The sequence below is a fragment of the Schistocerca serialis genome, chromosome 3 (genome assembly GCF_023864345.2).
Source record: "Schistocerca serialis cubense isolate TAMUIC-IGC-003099 chromosome 3, iqSchSeri2.2, whole genome shotgun sequence".
Taxonomy (NCBI): domain Eukaryota; kingdom Metazoa; phylum Arthropoda; class Insecta; order Orthoptera; family Acrididae; genus Schistocerca; species Schistocerca serialis.
In genome coordinates this window covers 209,008,233-209,030,180 of record NC_064640.1, presented here as the reverse complement: position 1 = coordinate 209,030,180, position 21,948 = coordinate 209,008,233, and the positions used below count along the sequence as shown (strand labels likewise).

General features: G+C 38.5%; 1 protein-coding gene across 1 annotated transcript in view; it reads right to left on the bottom strand.

Annotated features, from left to right (window-relative positions):
* Window positions 1-21,948, bottom strand: part of LOC126470751 (ras and EF-hand domain-containing protein-like) — a 379,970-nt gene that overhangs the window by 25,110 nt on the left and 332,912 nt on the right. The window contains exons 6-11 of the mRNA XM_050098757.1: window positions 20,326-20,451; window positions 12,788-12,921; window positions 3,021-3,148; window positions 2,720-2,930; window positions 466-537; window positions 211-335 (exon numbers count right to left, since the gene is read on the bottom strand). Of these exons, the coding sequence (XP_049954714.1) occupies window positions 211-335; window positions 466-537; window positions 2,720-2,930; window positions 3,021-3,148; window positions 12,788-12,921; window positions 20,326-20,451 (796 nt within the window). The remainder of the gene's footprint in view (window positions 1-210; window positions 336-465; window positions 538-2,719; window positions 2,931-3,020; window positions 3,149-12,787; window positions 12,922-20,325; window positions 20,452-21,948) is intronic.

The window sequence follows — 21,948 nt, the reverse complement described above, 5'->3', positions numbered from 1 at the left end:
TTAAAAGCTATATTTTTTATAAAAGTCAAGAGCTTCATATTACTGGTCATGAGAATATCTGAAAGGAATAGAACAAGCTGTCATGTGTTATCAAAATGTATACTAGGCTTCAGTGAAAGTTAACAAACAGAATTATGTGGTATTAATATCACAGGCCTTCTAAGTTCTTGCAGGAGATGTACAATGCCCAAAACTTGAAAGGAAACATACATCAATGTTCTGTATCCAACGGCGAACATTTAATAGTGATCTTTCATTTGTAACATCATAAAGTAACAATACTCCATCAGCACGGCGAAAATATGCTTTGGTCATAGCTCTGAAACGTTCTTGTCCTGTAAAAATGAAAATTATATACCCATATAAGAAATATGATAATGACTCATGCTTAAATTAATGATGAAATCTATAATGAACTCTGAGTAAGCAATCATTTAGAATAATTTTTTCCAGCTATTGTCATACCTGCAGTATCCCATAGCTGCAATGCAACATTCCTGTTGTCTATTTTGATGGTTTTTACTTGGAAGTCAACTCCTGTAGAATGGGCATAGCAAGAATTTCACTAAAATGCTTGCTCTGTAATCCAAGGTATATAATAAACTAATGTCATAAATTACATCTATATTTACATCCTTAGCACACTGGACTCGCATTCGGGAGGACGACGGTTTGATCCTGTCTCCAGCCATCCTGATTTAGGTTTTCCGTGATTTCCCTAAATCGTTTCAGGCAAATGCCGGGATGGTTCCTTTGAAAGGGCACGGCCGATTTCCTTCCTAATCCTTCCCTAACTCGAGCTTGCGCTCCGTCTCTAATGACCTCGTTGTCGACAGGACGTTAAACACTAACCACCACCACCACCACCATATTTACATCTACATCCATACACAGCAAACCACTGAGAAGTGTATGGCAGAGGGTACATCCCACTGTACCAGTTATTAGGATTTTTGCCTGTTGCATTCACGTATGGTGTGTAGGAAAAATGATTGTTTAAATGCCTCTGTGCATGCTGTAATTAATCTCATCTTGTCCTCATGATCCCTATGGGAGCAGTATGTAGGGGGTTGGGGTATGTTCCTAGCATCATCATTTAAAAATGACTCTTGAAACTTTGTGGGTATGCTTTCTCAGGATAGTTTACACTTATGTTCAAGAGTGCCTGTTCAGTTTCTTCAGCATTTTTGTGACACTCTCCCACCAGATCAAACAAACCTGTGACCATTCATGCTACCCCTCTATGTATACTTTCAATATACCCTGTTATTTCTACTTGGAACAGGTCCCGGCAGGGTCATTTCTACCACTAGGCAAGACTAGGTGACCACCTAAGGCAGGAAAATTTTAGAGGCGGCAAAGAGCAGGAAAAATTAATTTCAAATCTAACAGCAAAAAATTCATTGTAATTTTGTACAAGAAAAAAGAAGTCAGAAGCCAAAAATTTACTGTACAGAAGAATGGGTATTCCAAGTCCAGTAACTTTGCTTGAAGAAACAGTTTAATGAAAAACAAATGCACTTAAAAAAAGCTTTTTTTTTGTTTTGACTTAGGGTTTAACAACTACTGTGAGCAGCTCAGTGGGCTATAAGCAGTCACTCTTCCCTAATTTAGGGCCACTGACTACAAGGAACAGAAAGTGCCATTGCAGTTGGACAAGCACAACATCCGTACTTCACTGGGTTTTGAACTTGGGCACATCTTGGGTGAGTGATCAGAAGCTAATGGCTTAAACCACTGTGCCACCAGGATGGCTAATAAAAGCTGTAGAATCCTCAATACAAAATGCAAAGAAGGTTTCCTTCATTTGTTTAATTGCAAGACAATGGATGCTGAAAAGGACGAGATTTATTCCTCATTCTAAAAATATCTTAATTACAACAGAAAAGGAAAAAATACCATGATTATCCAGGTGACCTAGTTTGATGCTTTGGCATGTCTCCTGTCAGTACAGCATAATTTCTAAATTCAGGGAAAAATTCATTTGCACCAGAAAATAGATTCACAACTTTATTCGTGCATTTCTTTGCAATTAAATGACATAAGTAACTGATGGCGAATTTGGTTGCACTGGTATATTCAGTTGACTTTTAGTTTGAAATGTTCAGTACATTCTTCCTATTTCAATTATTTCAGGAAATTTAAAAAATTGAGGACAAAAAATAAGACATTGAGGACACCTGTTATCCTCAGTTGGTTTTAAAGGAATTGAGGACAAAGCATGAAAATTAAGAACTGTGCATGGAAAATGAGGATATCTAGTCACTTTACTTTCATGATTAAAAGTGTAATATGAGATTTGCATTGTCTTACCATTGAATATTGGTGGTGGTGGTGTTGGCATTGGGGGGAGAGGGGGGGGATTATTGGGGAGACCAATGGTAGTAGAGGATGTGTCATTTTTCAGTTCTTGCCTAGGGTGGCAAAACACCTAGCAATGGTCCTGGGTCTGACACACTTGAGCAATATTCTAGGGTGGGTTGCATGAGTGATTTGTAAGCAATTTCCTTTCTAGACTGTTATCCTGTACTGTTCTCATTACTTAATTATCTTCACATGACAAAATGTTTTGCAAGCATGTAAAAGCAAATGAACTTTTTAGAATATACCACAACACAGATATATGAATTTTTGTAATTTAAATAACTTAGTAGTTAATCTTATCAAAAGCTCTAAAATATTTTGAATCAAAGAATTAGATGAGAAAGGAGATACTAACCAAGGGTGGATCCCATATTATTAATGAAAACACCTTTACAAAATCTAAAAATAAAGCTACTCTTTCCAACTGCTGCATCTCCAGCAAAAACTATTTTGAAAGTTCTGTCAACTGGACCCTCAGGTTCTAAGGAGGGCTGGGTCTTTGTATTTGGCGTTCTTCCATTAACCACAGAAGACAACACTTGTTTGTTGTAAATGGTGTCATGTTCCTGTAACATATTTTATGAAAGAAAGCAGTGTAAAGTATAAATAATACATGTATATCACAAGGTAATGTGTAGGCTTAACAGTTACTGTACCTTGGAAATGTGAAAATCATTTTTGTCCTCTGACTCATTTCCCTCTTTCCTTACAGCTTCACAAATTTCTTCTTGCAGTGACTTTTTACCAGCCAAATCAGTAGTGATTTTTACAGATCTTCCATAAGCTTGAGGAAAATTTTCATGTGCAAAGAAAACTTGTAAGTATTAAAATTGTAGAATTAATATTTTTACAGTATTAAGTTTGTTAAACTAAACATTAGATTCAGATTCTGTATTCAGATTATTTATTTGTGGCTGACTACATTCAGCAGAACTGGCTTTCTTGCTGACAGCAAGTTACAATTGCCAGCAAAGTATTAACATTAATGATCAAATTAAATGTACAAATTAAGTATCTTACTCACAGCTATAACCCTACACACTAATATCAACATTGTCCATATCACAGAACTCTTTTATATTGTAACATGGATATTTTGTTAGAAAGTCATATAATTTTATTTTGAATTTTTTAAATGGCTGGTATAGAGTAATGAGAGGCAACTTCTTAAAAAATTTTAGGGCATTCACTTTATGGAAATTTCCCACTATTACTAGCTTGTGCAATGGAATGTCAATGCTTACCTTATTTCTAGTGTCATATTTGTGGATTGTTTCCCTGATAACATGTTGTTTAATGTTGTCCCTGACAAAGAGTGCAGACTCACAGACATATAGATCCACAATTGTTAGTATCCTAAGCCTGATTAAAAAAATGGCAACAGTGCTCTATAAGACCAGCATACCATATTATATGGAAAATTATTTTTGGACTTTAAAATGTTACTGTATGAGGAAAATTTCCCTATATGAGTAGGCCATATGAGATATGTAACTGAAAGAGTGTAAAATATGGCATACAGGGATAATTATTACTGACAATCTCTCTCAGTTTCCACACAAGATAGTACATTCATGAGATCTTTTTACAGACTTTGGTGAATCAGGCATCGGTGTGTATTCCTAAGAGTTTGAAACATTTATTTTCTATACTTCTGGGTCTTGCCTGGACTAGAAACAATGTGATGCTTAATCTTATCAACAGTTAGGATGCTGTGATGCAAAATAAGTGCAGTTGTATCATCACCATAGCAGACTACAACTGTGATACACAACGAGGCAGGTCACTTATAGCCACAAAGGAAAAGAGGGAGCCAAGGACACACCCCTGTGGAACAACCATGCCAATTCCTTCTAAGGGGGATTGCCTATTTCAAATTGACACTACCTGTGTTGTGTTCTAGTACGAGCAAATTCTGCTAGTACACCATAATACTCCAATTTTGTTATACATATAATATAATATATGTTAAAAGGAATGCAGTTGAATACTTACTAAGATCACATAAGTGATGCCATCTTCTTATTTTTGTAATCTGTTAAAGTCTGATCAAAAATTTCCAGAAAAACTTCAGTGGTATTTTTATCTGGGCAAAATAAAACTTAATGGCTTAGTAACTAAGTGAACTGTTCATTTAATGACATAATCAGACATTCAGTGGAAGCCCATACTTTTGGAGTTAGATAATTCAGAAACGGTTTCACAGACTTCATTCAGTATGGTTTTATCCCAATGTAGCATAGGCCCTTCAAACAGCTGGGAACCAAGCAAATCCCTTGCAGATATGTCTGTGGCCTTAATTTTGTCTTTGAGTTCTCTGAGAGATGTGACAAAGTAGTTATTCAATTCTCTTGGATCAAGCAGAGTTTGACATGCCTGGCTGGAAAAATTATCTTGCCTAATAACTTCTCGTGCTGCCTTACACTTATATGGAGAATTTTCTATGTACCTTTCACATGCTGCTTATTGGATTTTATGAAGTTAGTTTTGGAATACAATACCTTTATATCTAGAAGTATCATGGAGCCCACCAATTATCCTCAATTATATACAATGAAGAGCCAAAGAAACTGGTTCACCTGTCTAATATCGTGTAGGGCCCCCAAGAGCATACAGAAGTGCTGCAACACAACACGGCATGGATTAGACTAATGTCTGAAGTAGTGCTGGAGGGAATTGACACCACAAATCCTGCATGGCTGTCCATAAATCCATAAGAGTATGAGGGCATGGAGATCTCTTCTGAACAGCATATTGCAAGGTATCCCAGATATGCTCAATAATGTTCATGTCTGGGGAGTTCAGTGGCCAGCGGAAGTGTTTAAACCCGGAAGAGCATTCCTGAAGCCACTCTGTAGCAATTCTGGGCGTGTGAAGTGTCACATTGTCCTGCTGGAATTGGCGAAGTCTGCTGCAATGCACAATGGATATGAATGAATGCAGGTGATCAGACAGGATGCATACGTACATATCACCAGCCAGAGTTGTATCTAGACATATTAGGGGTACCATATCACAACTGCACATGCCCCACACCATTTAAGAGCCTCCATCAGCTTGAACAGTCTCCTGCTGACATGCAGGGTTCATGGATTCATGAGGTTGTCTCCATCCCCGTAGACATCCATCTACTTAATACAATTTGAAATGAGACTCATCTGACCAGACAACATGTTTCCAGTCATCAACAGTCCAGTGCCAGTACTGAGGGGCCAGGCAAGGTACACATCAAGGGTACACATCAAGGATACACGAGTGAGCGTTCGGCTCCAGAGTAATGTATTGATGATGTTTCATTGAATGGTTCCCACGCTGACACTTGTTGAAGGCCCAACATAGAAATCTGCAGCAATTCGCAGAAGGGCTGAATTTCTGTCATGTTGAATGGTTTTCTTTGGTCGTCATTGATCCCATTCTTTCAGGGTCTTTTTCCAGCCACAGCAATGTTGGAGATCTGATGTTTTACCGGATTCCTGATATTCACAGTACACTTATGAAATGGTCATATGGGAAAATCCCCACATCATCACTACCTCAGAGATGCTGTCTTCCATCACATGTGCACCAACTGTAACACCATGCTCAAACTCACTTAAACCTTGATAACCTGCCATTGTAGCAGCAGTAACTGATCTAACTGTGCCACACACTTTTTTTCTTATGTAGATGTTGCTGACCACAGTGCTGTATTCTGCCTATTGACGTATGTTTGTACTTGAATATGTATGCTTATACCAGTTTCTTTGACACTTGAGTGTATATTCAATTCAGTGTGAGTATGTTCTCCCTGATATCTGCCATTTCGTTTGTATACCAGTTAATTTTTTTATTTTTATTTTTAGCTGAGGAGTTAACTTTTAGTAATTGGGAACTTGAATACCATAAGACTCTACTTTTTTTTTTTAAAGTCATCAAAACCATCTACAACTACAGGTTTTCTTTTGTGAAATTACGATACAGAATCCCAATTTGTGTTATTTAATTTGTCAATAAATAACATACTGTTCTCCTCTCTCTGACCTCTTATCTGTGCCACACTAAATTAATCAGAATAATTTGGCTGCTTATGATAAAGTATTAAAAGCAATGAAACAAAATCTGCAAATACTCCACTGGCCAGACTATCCACACATTCCTTCCTGTGTAAATTAATGATAATGTTATCTACACGTGTATCATTATGATAGGACACTTGCTCATGCAAGGTTTTAAAATATGACAAAAATGTTCTGGAGTCTAGTTGCTTTGAATTTCCCATTTCAATATTAAAATCTCCACAGACAGCAACCTTCATTTAAACATAAAAATCTCTTAACCACAAATTCAAACTGTTCAAAAAGTACATTTATATTTCCATTTGGAGACCTATGCAGGCTGTCAATTATTATATTTTCTTCAATCAGCCCTATACAACCAGAACCACAAATCTGCAGAAACCTTAAGCTGTTAGAACTCAAGTTTTTTTTCTACAAAATGTATTAATAAGGAGGAAGGTAGAGGTAGATGCCAAATGTTGGAAAAATAGTAGCATAGGTGAATATAGTTTCCTCTTTCATGGAAGGAAATATGATAGCAAAATATTACAGTATTTTAGATGCTGAGGTGCTATTAACTGGTTAATTTTGGTGAGTTAATGTGATAAATATTGACTTTTTGCAGGGTATATGCTGTGTTGTTGGGATGTGCTACATTAATTTTGGTCTGTTCCACAGCTATGATTCATTGCAGAATGGATACATGTTGTTTTCAAAGCAAATATTGGTTTGTTGCAGCTCTCTATGTTAATCTATCCTGTGTAAGTTTCTTCATCTCTGCAGCACTATTGCAACATACATCCACTTGAAACTGTTTCCTGTAGTCAAGTCTAGGTCTCTCCATATCCCCTTATACACTCCTGGAAATGGAAAAAAGAACACATTGACACCGGTGTGTCAGACCCACCATACTTGCTCCGGACACTGCGAGAGGGCTGTACAAGCAATGATCACACGCACGGCACAGCGGACACACAAGGAACCGCAGTGTTGGCCGTCGAATGGCGCTAGCTGCGCAGCATTTGTGCACCGCTGCCGTCAGTGTCAGCCAGTTTGCCATGGCATACGGAGCTCTATCGCAGTCTTTAACACTGGTAGCATGCCGCGACAGTGTGGATGTGAACCGTATGTGCAGTTGGCGGACTTTGAGCGAGGGCGTATAGTGGGCATGCGGGAGGCCGGGTGGACGTACCGCCGAATTGCTCAACATGTGGGGCGTGAGGTCTCCACAGTACATCGATGTTGTCGCCAGTGGTCGGCGGAAGGTGCACGTGCCCGTCGACCTGGGACCGGACCGCAGCGATGCACGGATGCACGCCAAGACCGTAGGATCCTACGCAGTGCCGTAGGGGACCGCACCGCCACTTCCCAGCAAATTAGGGACACTGTTGCTCCTGGGGTATCAGCGAGGACCATTCGCAACCGTCTCCATGAAGCCGGGCTACGGTCCCGCACACCGTTAGGCCGTCTTCCGCTCACGCCCCAACATCGTGCAGCCCGCCTCCAGTGGTGTCGCGACAGGCGTGAATGGAGGGACGAATGGAGACGTGTCGTCTTCAGCGATGAGAGTCGCTTCTGCCTTGGTGCCAATGATGGTCGTATGCGTGTTTGGCGCCGTGCAGGTGAGCGCCACAATCAGGACTGCATACGACCGAGGCACACAGGGCCAACACCCGGCATCATGGTGTGGGGAGCGATCTCCTACACTGGCCGTACACCACTGGTGATCGTCGAGGGGACACTGAATAGTGCACGGTACATCCAAACCGTCATCGAACCCATTGTTCTACCATTCCTAGACCGGCAAGGGAACTTGCTGTTCCAACAGGACAATGCACGCCCGCATGTATCCCGTGCCACCCAACGTGCTCTAGAAGGTGTAAGTCAACTACCCTGGCCAGCAAGATCTCCGGATCTGTCCCCCATTGAGCATGTTTGGGACTGGATGAAGCGTCGTCTCACGCGGTCTGCACGTCCAGCACGAACGCTTGTCCACCTGAGGCGCCAGGTGGAAATGGCATGGCAAGCCGTTCCACAGGACTACATCCAGCATCTCTACGATCGTCTCCATGGGAGAATAGCAGCCTGCATTGCTGCGAAAGGTGGATATACACTGTATTAGTGCCGACATTGTGCGTGCTCTGTTGCCTGTGTCTATGTGCCTGTGGTTCTGTCAATGTGATCATGTGATGTATCTGACCCCAGGAATGTGTCAATAAAGTTTCCCCTTCCTGGGACAATGAATTCACGGTGTTCTTATTTCAATTTCCAGGAGTATATTTTTAAGCCCCACATCCCCTCCCCCCTCCCCAAACACACACTGTTCCCTCTGTAACCAAACTGACTATTTACTGATGCCTCAGAAATTGTCTTATCAATTGTCTTATCTCTTAGTTAATTTGAGGCACAGATTTCTTTCCTCCCCAATTTGATTCAATACGTCCTCATTAGTTATCAGTCTGCCCATCTAATGTTCAGTATTATTCAGTAGCACCACAATTGGAAACATTGTACATTTGCATTATAGATACATACATCTTATAAATTGCTTCCAGAAGAGTTTTGTAATATTTTTCATAAAGTTAAGCACTTACTCCAACAATAATTTAGGGAGAGGAACTGCAAGGGGGAATTTGCATGAGATTCTCTGAGCACAGTTATACAGCTGAAGTTCACATTTCGAATGAGGTTAGAGGATGAAACAAGGATATTGTCGATGTCCATTTGCATGTTTATAACAAAACACAGCAGAAAAGAAGCATAAAGTGCTTCCTAAGAGTCATTATGCCCTTTTGCCAAAGCTCTGCACTTTCTCACAGAGTGTTTGTCATAGGAAGGTTTCACCCATATCATTATAGTTTTACATTTAATTTGTTAAATTATCTCTTTTCAGAATGGGAAACAGGATTTTTAAAGTGCCTGAAACCAATAAGAATTATAATTATGCAAATTCAACTATGAGACTCAATGATGGTGGAAACTGCAGCATATTCTTGACTATAGATGCACTCATGCGGTGGCAGGCAGTGTCAACATTTTGGAGAAGAGAGCAGGTAACACTGACACTGAGGCAGAATGATTATGCATCAAGTGCAAGACTATGTATTAAATGAGGGATCATAAACTTCCTGTTCAATAATATTCAAAGTTCTTCAAGTGAAAGGTCTATATCTAAGACCTGGGTACCCAAAATACATAGACTTGTAAATCTCCAGTAGGTTCTTGTTGAAGGGAAGTATGTGGGGCCATGAGCAGAGAAAAAGAGAACAGGAGAAATATTAGTAATATTCATGATACAGGGTTAATCAATTTATAACAACAGAATAGTGTGCTGTCAATCATTCTGCTGCTGAAAATTTGGTAAATATCAGAGCTAGAGTAATCATGCATTACTGTATATCCAATTTTCTATTACTCATTTTTAATTATTTTTTAATAGGAACTCTGATCCATGTTTTTATGGTTTTTCAATAGAAATTTGCATTTCATCTATCAGAAACAGCAGCTCAACTTCTAAAATAATAATACTTCAAACTGCAGTTCAGTTGCAGCAAAGGAACAAGAACTGCTTCAAAATGTTTTTGCTCTAGTATCATCAGATATAAAAAAAGTCATGATGATTTCAAGGTCTTTACAGAAAGAGTACTAGATCAGTTAGAGAGGGATGGTAAAAAAGGCAATTTCACATTGTATTATTAGAGGCATCATTCCAATATTTCTCTGAAGTGATTTAGGGAAATCATAGAATATCTAAATTAGTGTGGGACATAGAAATACATCCCTTCTAAATATAAATGATGATAGGATATTAGAGTTTAATGCCCCTGTCATTTTTAGAGAAACCATCCTGACATTTACTTTAAGTAAGCCTGTGCAACATCTCTTGCAACCCCATCTTTGATTGGATCTTAAATCATAATCTTATATCCTTCATGCCACAAGAGATTTAAGGAAACAATGGAAAACTTAACTCTGGATGACAGAATGCGAATTTTGACAGTAAATATTGATCCAGTGTATAACAACTGTGTCACCTTGCTCATTTAATGGTGTGAAGAGATAGAAACAATTTTCATTTGTTTTTGCTTGTAAACATCCTGAATTCCTTGAGCTTTCATGCTATATTTCCATAAATTACAAATTCTTTCTAAAATTAAACAAGTAAAGGAGCCATTGAGTAAAGATGGGTTTGAAAGCTTGTGTGACACATTATCATCGATCATCTGTTTTTTCCTTTTAGTCTTCTTCCTACTTGATGAATCAGATTATCAAGGCAATGATCTGGAGAACCTATAGTTTAACAGGCACAAAATTACGGATCATGGATATTTGAATTAGTTGATGTAATAATCTATGTTTTCTGGTGTCAGGCATAGAAGTATATTGCTTTGCTGCCAAGGTTTCAGGTAAAAATGAATTTCCTAGCATTTATGTGACAATACATCGAGTCAACTTAAAGCTGTGTAAAGAAATGGAGATAAAATGATTTCTCTAACCTATTTTGATTCTATCAAAGACATTCCAGTTTATAACAATGACTACGTCACTCAAGCATTCTTGTTTTATCAACATAAACATCAGAACTATATCACACTGAAAAGGTAACTGTGACTGATATAAGAAAGTCAGACTTTGTTCAGTTTTGAAGAATATCTGATGCAAGGATGCACTGAATGTTTATTTTAATTTGATTTTTAATTCATCCAAAAATATTGTATATGAAGAGTGTGCATATGATACAGGACAAATCAAGAAATGAAAGTCTTCAGAATTACGTAGTTATTCAGAACAACAATTTTGATTAAGCTTGTTGCTATCACTAATAATAACACATTACTTATGACTTTCATATATTAGGTAGTCCTCAACACTGCAATATTTATTTTTCAGTAGATAGACTGTGAGATTATGGGGAAAGTCCCTGTCACGTGTGATGTTCTGTTGATTTCTGGGCAGTCTTGTTAGCAACTTGGTATCGTATTACCAAGGTCCTTATTCAAGAATTTTCTGTCATTTAGAAATGTTTCTTGACTGGTTTTTCTTCCCTGTGTTATGACCACAGGTACTTGCATTTCTTTTATGGAGGTGTACAGGTCTCAAAAATTTCTGTTTCCTGTGACCTTTCACAATGTTGTCGACAGAAAAAGTGTCATCTATATGATCACCATAAACATAGAAGCAAGACACACTGATGAACACAACAGAATGCCACTCAGTGTCCCAGTTGACTCTAGCTCTTCACCATACAATTCTCCGTAGTCTGTGGTGGAATCTCAGTGGTAACTTCAGCGCATTACAGTTTGCAATAATCTATTCCCATGGGATCATGGTGACATTCTGCCTGCAACCTCTGCCTATGTTTCAGCAGTTGTGATTTGTCTGTTTGTCAGAACATGTTGAACAGTTCTATTTTCTATTTGTGATGTATTCCTTCTGGAAGGACCTGTGCTTGTTTTTTGTCCTCCTGGGAACATCTTGTCACCACTCATTCTGTCCGCCCCGGTAGCTGAGTGATCAGCGTGACAGACTGTCAATCCTAAGGGGCCGGGTTCGATTCCCGGCTGGGTCGGAAATTTTCTCCGCTCAGGGACTGGGTGTTGTGTTGTCCTAATCATCATCATTTCATCCCCATCGACACGCAGGTCGCCGAAGTGGCGTCAAATCGAAAGACCTGCACCAGGCGAACGGTCTACCCGATGGGAGGCCCTAGCCACACGACATTTCCATTTTTACCACTCATTCTGCAGTCATTGCACTATAGATGACTTTCTTTGTAATCTGTTAGTATGATGCTTCTATGTTCCTCATGCCAATGCTTTGACCTATCTCAAATTCCAAATAGTGGCAATAAACTCCATCTGCACATAAATGTCATCTGGGCATGCTATGTTGCCATCTCCACCTGATAAATTCCAGTAACCTTTATCACACCCAATAGCCATCATGTACTCACACTATTCTTGATCTGTATGAATGTTTTTTTTCTTTGTTGAAAATAAGATAGCACAAGGACAAAATTTTGATCAATATATTTCATAGGCATGAAAATACTGGAGCATTATAGAATTTGGTCTAGATTTCATGATTTCACACTTCCCATTTCCATCAGTGTAAGTATATGAGAACAGAACACTACTAATTCAATAGAAAAGCATTGATCAAAAAAGTGGTACATCTAAAATGTGACAATAACTACCGAAGACTGGACAGAGCGTTACTTGCACACAAAATGACACACAGAGCTACACTGTGTGTCTTCCTGTGGAAAGTTTTCTACGTAGCTATATGCTCTTCAATTCCTCGACTATTTTGTGAATAGTGATCTGTTACTTCAAACTTAACTTTAATTAAATGAATTTTATAAAGGCTAAATATTAAATTATATTTACCATATTCATCAAGTCTTCTCATTTTCTGTACAGCCTCATCATCTGAGTCAGACTTCATATTGCTGAGGCTGTGTGGAGCTGAATCGGCATCAGTGCTGACATCAGAAGGGTCAGGACTTCGGCTTATTTGTGCTCTATGGATCATACAGATAAATACTGAAATGAGCATCTAAGTAAACAAAATCCTACTCTTACAGTTGAACAATATCTCATTCAAAATTACTTTATGATTGTCAGATGAGTAGCATTTGCATGGCATAAGGTTAAAAAAAAAAAAAAACATAAAAAAAAAATAAAGCCATAAAGTTGTGGTGAGAAAATGATAAAATGAACTAAGCTGTCTTGGGGGTTATAGCTCCAGAGTAACAGGTGTGTTTTTGGTGGCAACTAAATCCACCTTCAAGATATATGGATATTTATTTTAGACATTAATTGCATTCCAGATTAGAATGTATTGTGTTTGATTTAAATTTGGAAGGAAATATAGATTGCTACTTACTGTAAAGATGACACATTAATTGTCAGGCAGGCAAAATTAAAAGGTACTAACACATCTTTCAGACACAGCCTTTGTCAGAAAAAGAAAGAGAAACACACACCATTCATTCACACAAGTAAGCACACCTCACTCACACATAATCGCCAACTCTGGCAGCTCACACCAGAATGCAAATGTCACATGGAATGGAAGGAGCAATCTGGAAGGTGTGGAAAAGAGGAAGGGATAAAGGGAAAGCAGTGTATGATTGGTGGGGAGAGGGGGGGAGGGGAGGAACACTGTCTGATAGAGTGTGCAGGGACTAGACTGCCAACTGGTACAGTGTCCAGAGGTTGTGTGGTAGGGAGGTGGGGAAAATGAAGTGAAAAAGGACAGGAGCAGGGAAAGATGGGTGGGTGTGTTGGCAGAGGGTGGGAGATGAGAATGGGGAAGAGGGGATAGGACAGAGGGGGTGGAAACTGTTGGGTGGATGGTGTGGGAACAATACGTAACATGCTTGATTTCAGTGGCTGCTTCATTACTGGAGCCATCTGGATCCTCCCCTCCACCACCAGCTTTTCCGAATTGCACATACATGAGTTAACCTTACTTACAACACATTCTCTGCTCCTGTAATTATCCCAGCCTCAACCTATGGTAACAAACTCCCCCTCTCGCCACATCCTTCACCCAGTAGTATCCACCCTCTATTTCCTATCATCATCCCCCCCCCCCCCCCTCCATTCTCATCACCCACCTTCTTTGTTTGCTGCCCTCTGCCAATGCATGCACTTATCTGTCCCTGATTGTGTCCTTCCTCACTCCATTATCCCTACTCCCTGCTCCAGAACCTACTGACACTGTGCCTGGTGGCAGTCTAGTCCTTGCACACTCCACCAGGCAGCACTCCTCTCTCCCTCACCCATACAATGCTATGCCTTCGTCTTCCCCCCCTACCCCTCCCAACCACGCTCCCAGATTGTTGCTTCCATTCCACGTGACAGTTGCATTCTGGTCTGAGCTGTCAGAGTTGGCTGTTGTGTGTACATGAGATGTGCTTGCTTGTGTGTTTCTCTGTCTTTTTCTGATGAAGGCTGTGACCAAAAGCTAATGTGTAAGTGTCTTTTAATTGTGCCTGTCTGCAACTTAATATGGCGTCTTTATGGTTAGTAGCAATCTCTCTTTTCCTGCATTGTTGATGTTTCAACTTGGAGTTTCCATTGTTTGATTTATCCCTTTATTGAACTGGCTATTTATGTTGTTACTGGTTATATTAGTTACTATTAGTGTAATCTGGATATACAGTCCACCATTAATTATAGTTAAAACTCTCAACAATTTTGAATGGGATATAGTTGAACCAAAGATTTTCTTCTAATAACAAACTATCAGTTAAACATACTACATGCAAATTAAGATATTGCATTCATTCTTTCTCGCCCTTTTTCAAACACTTCTACCTCTATGGCTATTTTATACTTGCCAAAGCTTCTCCAAAATTTTGACAATGCAGGCATGTGGTTAGGTTTGTTATGAAAAAGTCATTAACAATAATAGTTCCATACAAGATACAAATATTCTGTTGGGAAACCTCAGACTTCAGTGATTTTTTAAATTAAACTAATAAAACACAGAACTGCATTACTAAACAAGAAGAAGGAGCCACTGGCTCTGAAAGTCTGTAAAAGAAAAATCCTCTTGTGTGTGTGTTCCTCTGCTGCCATTTGATGAGTAGATTGTTTATCTATCCATTCTCATTATTTAAACAAGAAGTAAGATTCTTTTTATTTTTCGAAAAAGAAGCTATATGAACTTCCTACAACAACTACAATATTATAAATAATAATACATGAAAATTATTATGATAATGAAAAATCTGAGTTTGGAAAACACACACACACACACACACACACACACACACACACACACACACACACACACACACACACACACACAAAATGAGCACTTTTTCAGTCATGGGAACTCAGTGTCACCCTACCTCCCCAGTTGTGTCTTCATATATCTAAAAACAAAGATGATGTGACTTACCAAATGAAAGTGCTGGCAGGTCGACAGACACACAAACAAACACAAACATACACACAAAATTCAAGCTTTCGCAACAAACTGTTGCCTCATCAGGAAAGAGGGAAGGAGAGGGAAAGACGAAAGGAAGTGGGTTTTAAGGGAGAGGGTAAGGAGTCATTCCAATCCCGGGAGTGGAAAGACTTACCTTAGGGGGAAAAAAGGACAGGTATACACTCGCACACACGCACATATCCATCCACACATACAGACACAAGCAGACATATTTGTCTGCTTGTGTCTGTATGTGTGGATGGATATGTGCGTGTGTGCGAGTGTATACCTAAAAGGACAGGTATACACTCGCACACACGCACATATCCATCCACACATACAGACACAAGCAGACATATTTGTCTGCTTGTGTTTGTATGTGTGGATGGATATGTGCATGTGTGCGAGTGTATACCTGTCCTTTTTTCCCCCTAAGGTAAGTCTTTCCGCTCCCGGGATTGGAATGACTCCTTACCCTCTCCCTTAAAACCCACTTCCTTTCGTCTTCCCCTCTCCTTCCCTCTTTCCTGATGAGGCAACAGTTTGTTGCGAAAGCTTGAATTTTGTGTGTATGTTTGTGTGTCTATCGACCTGCCAGCGCTTTTGTTCGGTAAGTCACCTCATCTTTGTTTTTTTTTATATATATATATATATATATATATATATATATATATATATATATATATATGTGTGTGTGTGTGTGTGAGAGAGAGAGAGAGAGAGAGAGAGAGAGAGAGAGAGAGAGAGAGAGAGAGAGAGTTAAACTAGTATGTTTTTCGGAGCTGTTCTCTGTTTGCAATCCATCAGTCAGGTGTCGGGTAATGGATGGCTTTCCATAATTATTCTGTATATATTCTTTATAAGACACTGTGCAGTTCATGACTGCAAGTATGTTGTATCAATACGAGTGACTTTCTGTCTTGTGATTTTCTGGGATTTTTGGGGTAGCAGGGTACAAGTACATATACATCAAAAGGATAGGGGTGTGTTTATTACAACAGATTCAAAGTAAAGTAGATAGAAACTGAACCTGCATGAGAGAGAGAGAGAGAGAGAGAGAGAGAGAGAGAGAGAGAGAGAGAGAGAGAGAGAGAGAGAGAAAATCTCTGTTGCCTAGTAGACATGTTCGCCAAGCACACTCCCCTCATTGGAAGATATTTTAAATAGTCAACAATCACTTAAAAAATTACAGCTTTGTAAATAGTAGGAATGATGCGATATTGTACTAAATGATGTGAAATGTGTTCTCTGAAAATTATGCAGAATAGATAGTTTGGGAGCCCTTTCATGAAGGAGAGACATTAGATATAATGGTGACAAAAATGAAACTGAATTGTTTGAGGATGTCTACAACTGACCTGGTATCAAACAGTAACAGCATCAATGGTTAATGAACTGCAAATGGTATCTAAAATAAGTAGGAAGATTTTTATGGCCCATAAACTAGATGAAGAGGCAGTAGTATGATACACTAAGGACAAACTTGAGACATTTTGATCTTTGCAGGAGCATTCAGAGGAACTGTGGCTTAGTTGACCAAACACAGGATAGATGTGTACGCAGTAGAAAAGTAAATAATGGGTATACAGTCTCTATAACAAAACTGGTAAAGAAACAGCAACTACTGCACAGTATGTGTAAAACATAATGTAGTGCTATAGCTAGATAGATGATACACATTTGGCCATCAAGAGAGCAATGCATGAAGCCTTCAATGACATCATGAAACCTCTCACAAAAACCAAAGAAATTCTGGTCATATGTAAAGGCCATCAGTGGTGCCAAAGTAAGTATCCAGACATTCATGGTTTACACAGGAACTAAAATTGGTGGCAGCAAAGGAAAGACAGAAATACTCCATTTTCAACTGTTCTGATAAAAAAGATGGTCCAGGAGTACTGCACTTGTTTAATTCTCCCAATGCTGCAAAGATGACTGATATAGATATCACCATTGTGAAAATAAAAAGGACCCAGGGCCCAGAGGAATACTTCTCAGATCCAATATAGATTTTTTGCTGAGTTAGACCCTTTTTTAACTGTAAAAAACCACATATCCTTTGAACAAAAACTGTACCCAGTATCTGGAAGAAAACAGATCACACCAATCTACAAGATAGCTGGCAGACCCTTAGAACATAGTATGAGCTCAAATGTCATGAAGTATCTCAAATAGAATGTCCAACTCCACGCTTGTGTTTGTGCTTTTTGCATATGATATCCTGTAAGCCATGGTTAAAGGCAGTCAGATAGATGCAGTTTTTCTTGACTTCCAAAAAGCATTTTATTCAATACTATACCAATGATGATTAAGGAATATATGATCATATGGTGTATCCAACAAGACTTGTGACTGAATTTAGGATTTATTGATAGGGTGAACACAGAATGTTATTTAGATGGAAAGTTTGGCTGTTCATGTTGTGCATTAGTGACCTGGATGACAATAGTAATAAAAGGCTGAGTAATTTTGCATATTATTCAGTTGCCTGTAATAAAGAACTATAAAAACACACATATATAGTTAGGTCTTGATAAGATTTCAAGATGGTGCAAAAATTGGGCATTTACTTTAAATGTTCAGAAATATAAAAGTGTGCACTTCACAAAATGCAATAACATAGCAACCTATAATTACAATGTCAAAGAGCTTCAAATTCAATCAGACCACTCATACATACAGGGTGTTACAAAAAGGTATGGCCAAACTTTCAGGAAACATTACTCACACACAAAGAAAGAAAATATGTTATGTGGACATGTGTCCGGAAACGCTTACTTTCCATGTTAGAGCTCATTTTATTACTTCTCTTCAAATCACATTAATCATGGAATGGAAACACACAGCAACTGAATGTACCAGCGTGACTTCAAATGCTTTGTTACAGGAAATGTTCAAAATGTCCTCCGTTAGTGAGGATACATGCATCCACCCTCCGTCACATGGAATCCCTGATGCGCTGATGCAGCCCTGGAGAATGGCGTATTATATCACAGCCATCCACAATATGACCATGAAGAGTCTCTACATTTGGTACCAGGGTTGCGTAGACAAGAGCTTTCAAATGCCCCCATAAATGAAAGTCAAGAGGGTTGAGGTCAGGAGAGCGTGGACGCCATGGAATTGGTCCGCCTCTACCAATCTATCGGTCACCGAATCTGTTGTTGAGAAGCATACGAACACTTTGACTGAAATGTGCAGGAGCTCCATTGTGCATGAACCACATGTTGTGTCGTACTTGTAAAGGCACATGTTCTAGCAGCACAGGTAGAGTATCCCGTATGAAATCATGATAACGTGCTCCATTGAGCGTAGATGGAAAAACCTACTGACGAAACTAAAATGAGCTCTAACATGGAAATTAAGTGCTTCCGGGCACGTGTCCACATAACATCTTTTCTTTATTTGTGTGTGAGGAATGTTTCCTGAAAGTTTGGCCGTACCTTTTTGTAACACCCTGTATACCTATAGTTAATCATTCTTATGGATATGAGGTGGAATGATCACATAGACCCAGTGATAGGTAAACCAGGTCGCAGACTTTGGTAGGATACTGGAAATTGTATTCAGACCACAAAGGAGACCGCTTAGAAAACTTTCATGTAACCAGTCCTAGCGTATGACTCTAGTGTGTGGGACTCATACCAATTAGGATTAAAAGGGAATATTGAGTATAGGTAAAGAATGGTCAGCACAAATCATCATGATTTTTTATGACTGGTATTCACTTGTAGATGGGTGCCAATTATTTTATGAAAACCTACTCCTAGAACCAAATTTTAGTGAGGAATCTAGGGATGCAAAGTGGCCCCCTATGTATAGTTATCACAAGGAGTGCAAACAGAAGATCAGATTAACTGCAGCACACACAGTGGTGTCAAACAGTAATTCTTCCAATGTTCCATGTGTAAATAGAATGGGAAAAAGCCTTAATACAATACGTGGTACTATGGGACATACCTAATCACATGGACTCTACAGTGGTTTACAGAGAATGGATGCAGATGTGAATGTACAAAATGACATGATATGATAAACTCTAAGAGCATGCCACTGATCTTGTCATTGGATGGCACTGCATTGTTTCGTTTTGTTATGGGTATTATATAGCACTTATCCATATCTAAAAAACTGACATTCGTACACCAAGTAAAATGTATGTACAAATTGTTCTGGATTTCCATACATCCAGTGATGAAAGATTCCTGTAGACATCAGCATTATCCATAAATAATCAGAAGTTACTGCTGATCTGTTTGCTAAATTGTTTATGCTGCTGAGAACATTATGAATCCTATAACATTGCTTTGAGTCACCAAATGCTACTTTCTCTTTGGCTGAAGATTCACCCTTCAGTATATACTGGATGATTTGAATAAGATATTCTTCAAACTAATCACATATTTGCAAAGATGCAACATATGATCATATCTCAATTATCAGTTGACATTGTGGTGCCTTTCTGAAATCTGGGAATGTGAATCTATCTATCTGGTTTCTTGTCAAGGAAATAGGAAAAAGAAAAAACTTATTAGACAACTTCTTATTACATTTTCACTTAAAAAGCTCATGAATTAAAAGAAATACACCCTAAAAGTAATATGCTGTGACTTATATGTTACAAACGTGATGTCATGTCAAACACAGCATTAGGAGATATACATAATAAATGCTTTAAAGAGGACTGATATATAGTTTCTAATTTAGAAAGGCAGTGAACTAAAAATTATTATGGAGGATGGCATATATGAAGTTTTGAGACCCCTTGAAAACCTTATGCTATCAACATTCACGTCAAAATATAAACATCCCTGAACACATCTTCTAAAAAAATTGTTGGTCCAGTTCACTTCAATGGATTTTAAGGTCAGTACATTCACGTCAAATATGAGAAAAAGGTGTGAGAAAAGAAATAAGGAAGAACAATATGTAGATAATATTAATAGTAGGAATACTCAGAAACTATGAAATTATTCTTTACATGCTTGAAGAACACAGTCCTATACTGCTGGGGCAAGGCGAAGCAGGTCTAGATAAAAATGGTCCACCTGTATCCATTACAGAGAGTAGATTGTCATTGGTGTCTTGAAGTTTGAGATTTGCTTCACTGGAATAAAAAAAAAGCATTATGCCACATAAGTCAGAATAAAATTAAAGAAAATGTTAAAAAGTAATCATAGAAATTAAAATTATACTATAATTAATTTTGACATATTTCCAATCAGCAAGCCCTGTGTTTTAAACTAATATTGGGATGTGAAATATATTAATTACTTATCATTTCAGTATTACTTATCATTGTAGTAGAACAAGACTCTGACTAATCTTATGACTATGACTGCAGTGGTGCAGAAAGAAAAAAAAAAAGTGTCGCTACAATCAAACAAGTCTAGCAAAGCCTATATTCATCTACTTTTAACAAGCATATGTACAAGAAAAAAAATGTGGAATTTTTTCATCAGAAGTACCACCATACAGCCAAATACTGGAAACGACTGAAAGGAAAAAAGGACTATTCCTTGAAGAAGTTTAACTGTTACTCAGAATCTGTAAGGGTATGCTGGAAAGTAATGCCTCCAAATTTTTTATGTGAAAACTCATAGAGATTCTTAAATAAAACAAACTTAATTAATATTCCACATCTTTATTCTTCACGTCCACATATTTATTTCTCAACATAGTTGCTCTGGCAATGAACACATCTCTCCCAGTGAGAGACCAGCAGACCAGAGTGTTGATAGGGTCACTATATAATGTCTGACTTTGTTGACAGTGAACCAAAGGTGTCAGATTGTTGCAGGTGTCATTGTGCTTATGTGTGGTATGACATTTTCATGCTGAAATAAAGGGTGCCCCATGTGTGGACAAGCTCTTTGAATTCGAAACTCAATAATAGCATGCTGTTTCTCACACACGGACACAGTTGCATTACACACCACCATGTTACATGCTACAGTTCAGAGCCCTCTAGTTGCAGAGGATTGCAGCTTATATCAGCATAGTGGGAAAGTCAACTGAGTAATATTCATGACACACATTGACTGTATTAATTTCGAAAACAGAATAAAAATTTGGAGACATTACTTTTTAACATGCCCTTGTACATCAGGATAAATGAAACAGGGCAGAAAAGAAAACTAGGAATTAAATGACAGTAACATAAAGTATCTGATATGAAAGGAAGTTGGAAGTGGCTATGAGAACAGTTAATAAGTCAGATATAACAGAAGGACAAATTCAATTAATAGTTAAGTGGAATGAAAGATATGCACTGAAACAGAAAAAAAATTAATTCGTTCAACATTGGTTGGCACTCCCCCTATAGTCAATGCAAAGTAGCAGTTTGAAACATGTGACAATGTATGTGTGAAAATTGACTATAGTTCTGTCTACCACCACTGGATGGTGTTGCTGTTCCCATAGTTGGTGCATTACAGCAGCACTTGTTCTGGCTTGCAAGTACATTGGTGGGCATCGATAAGACAACACGGGAGCAATCAAGCATGGGAGTTGGTGGACAGTATGGTTTCTCTGGAGGGAAGGTATGACTGCTATAGACATCCACAGTAGATTGATAGCTATATGTGATAAAACAGCACCAAGT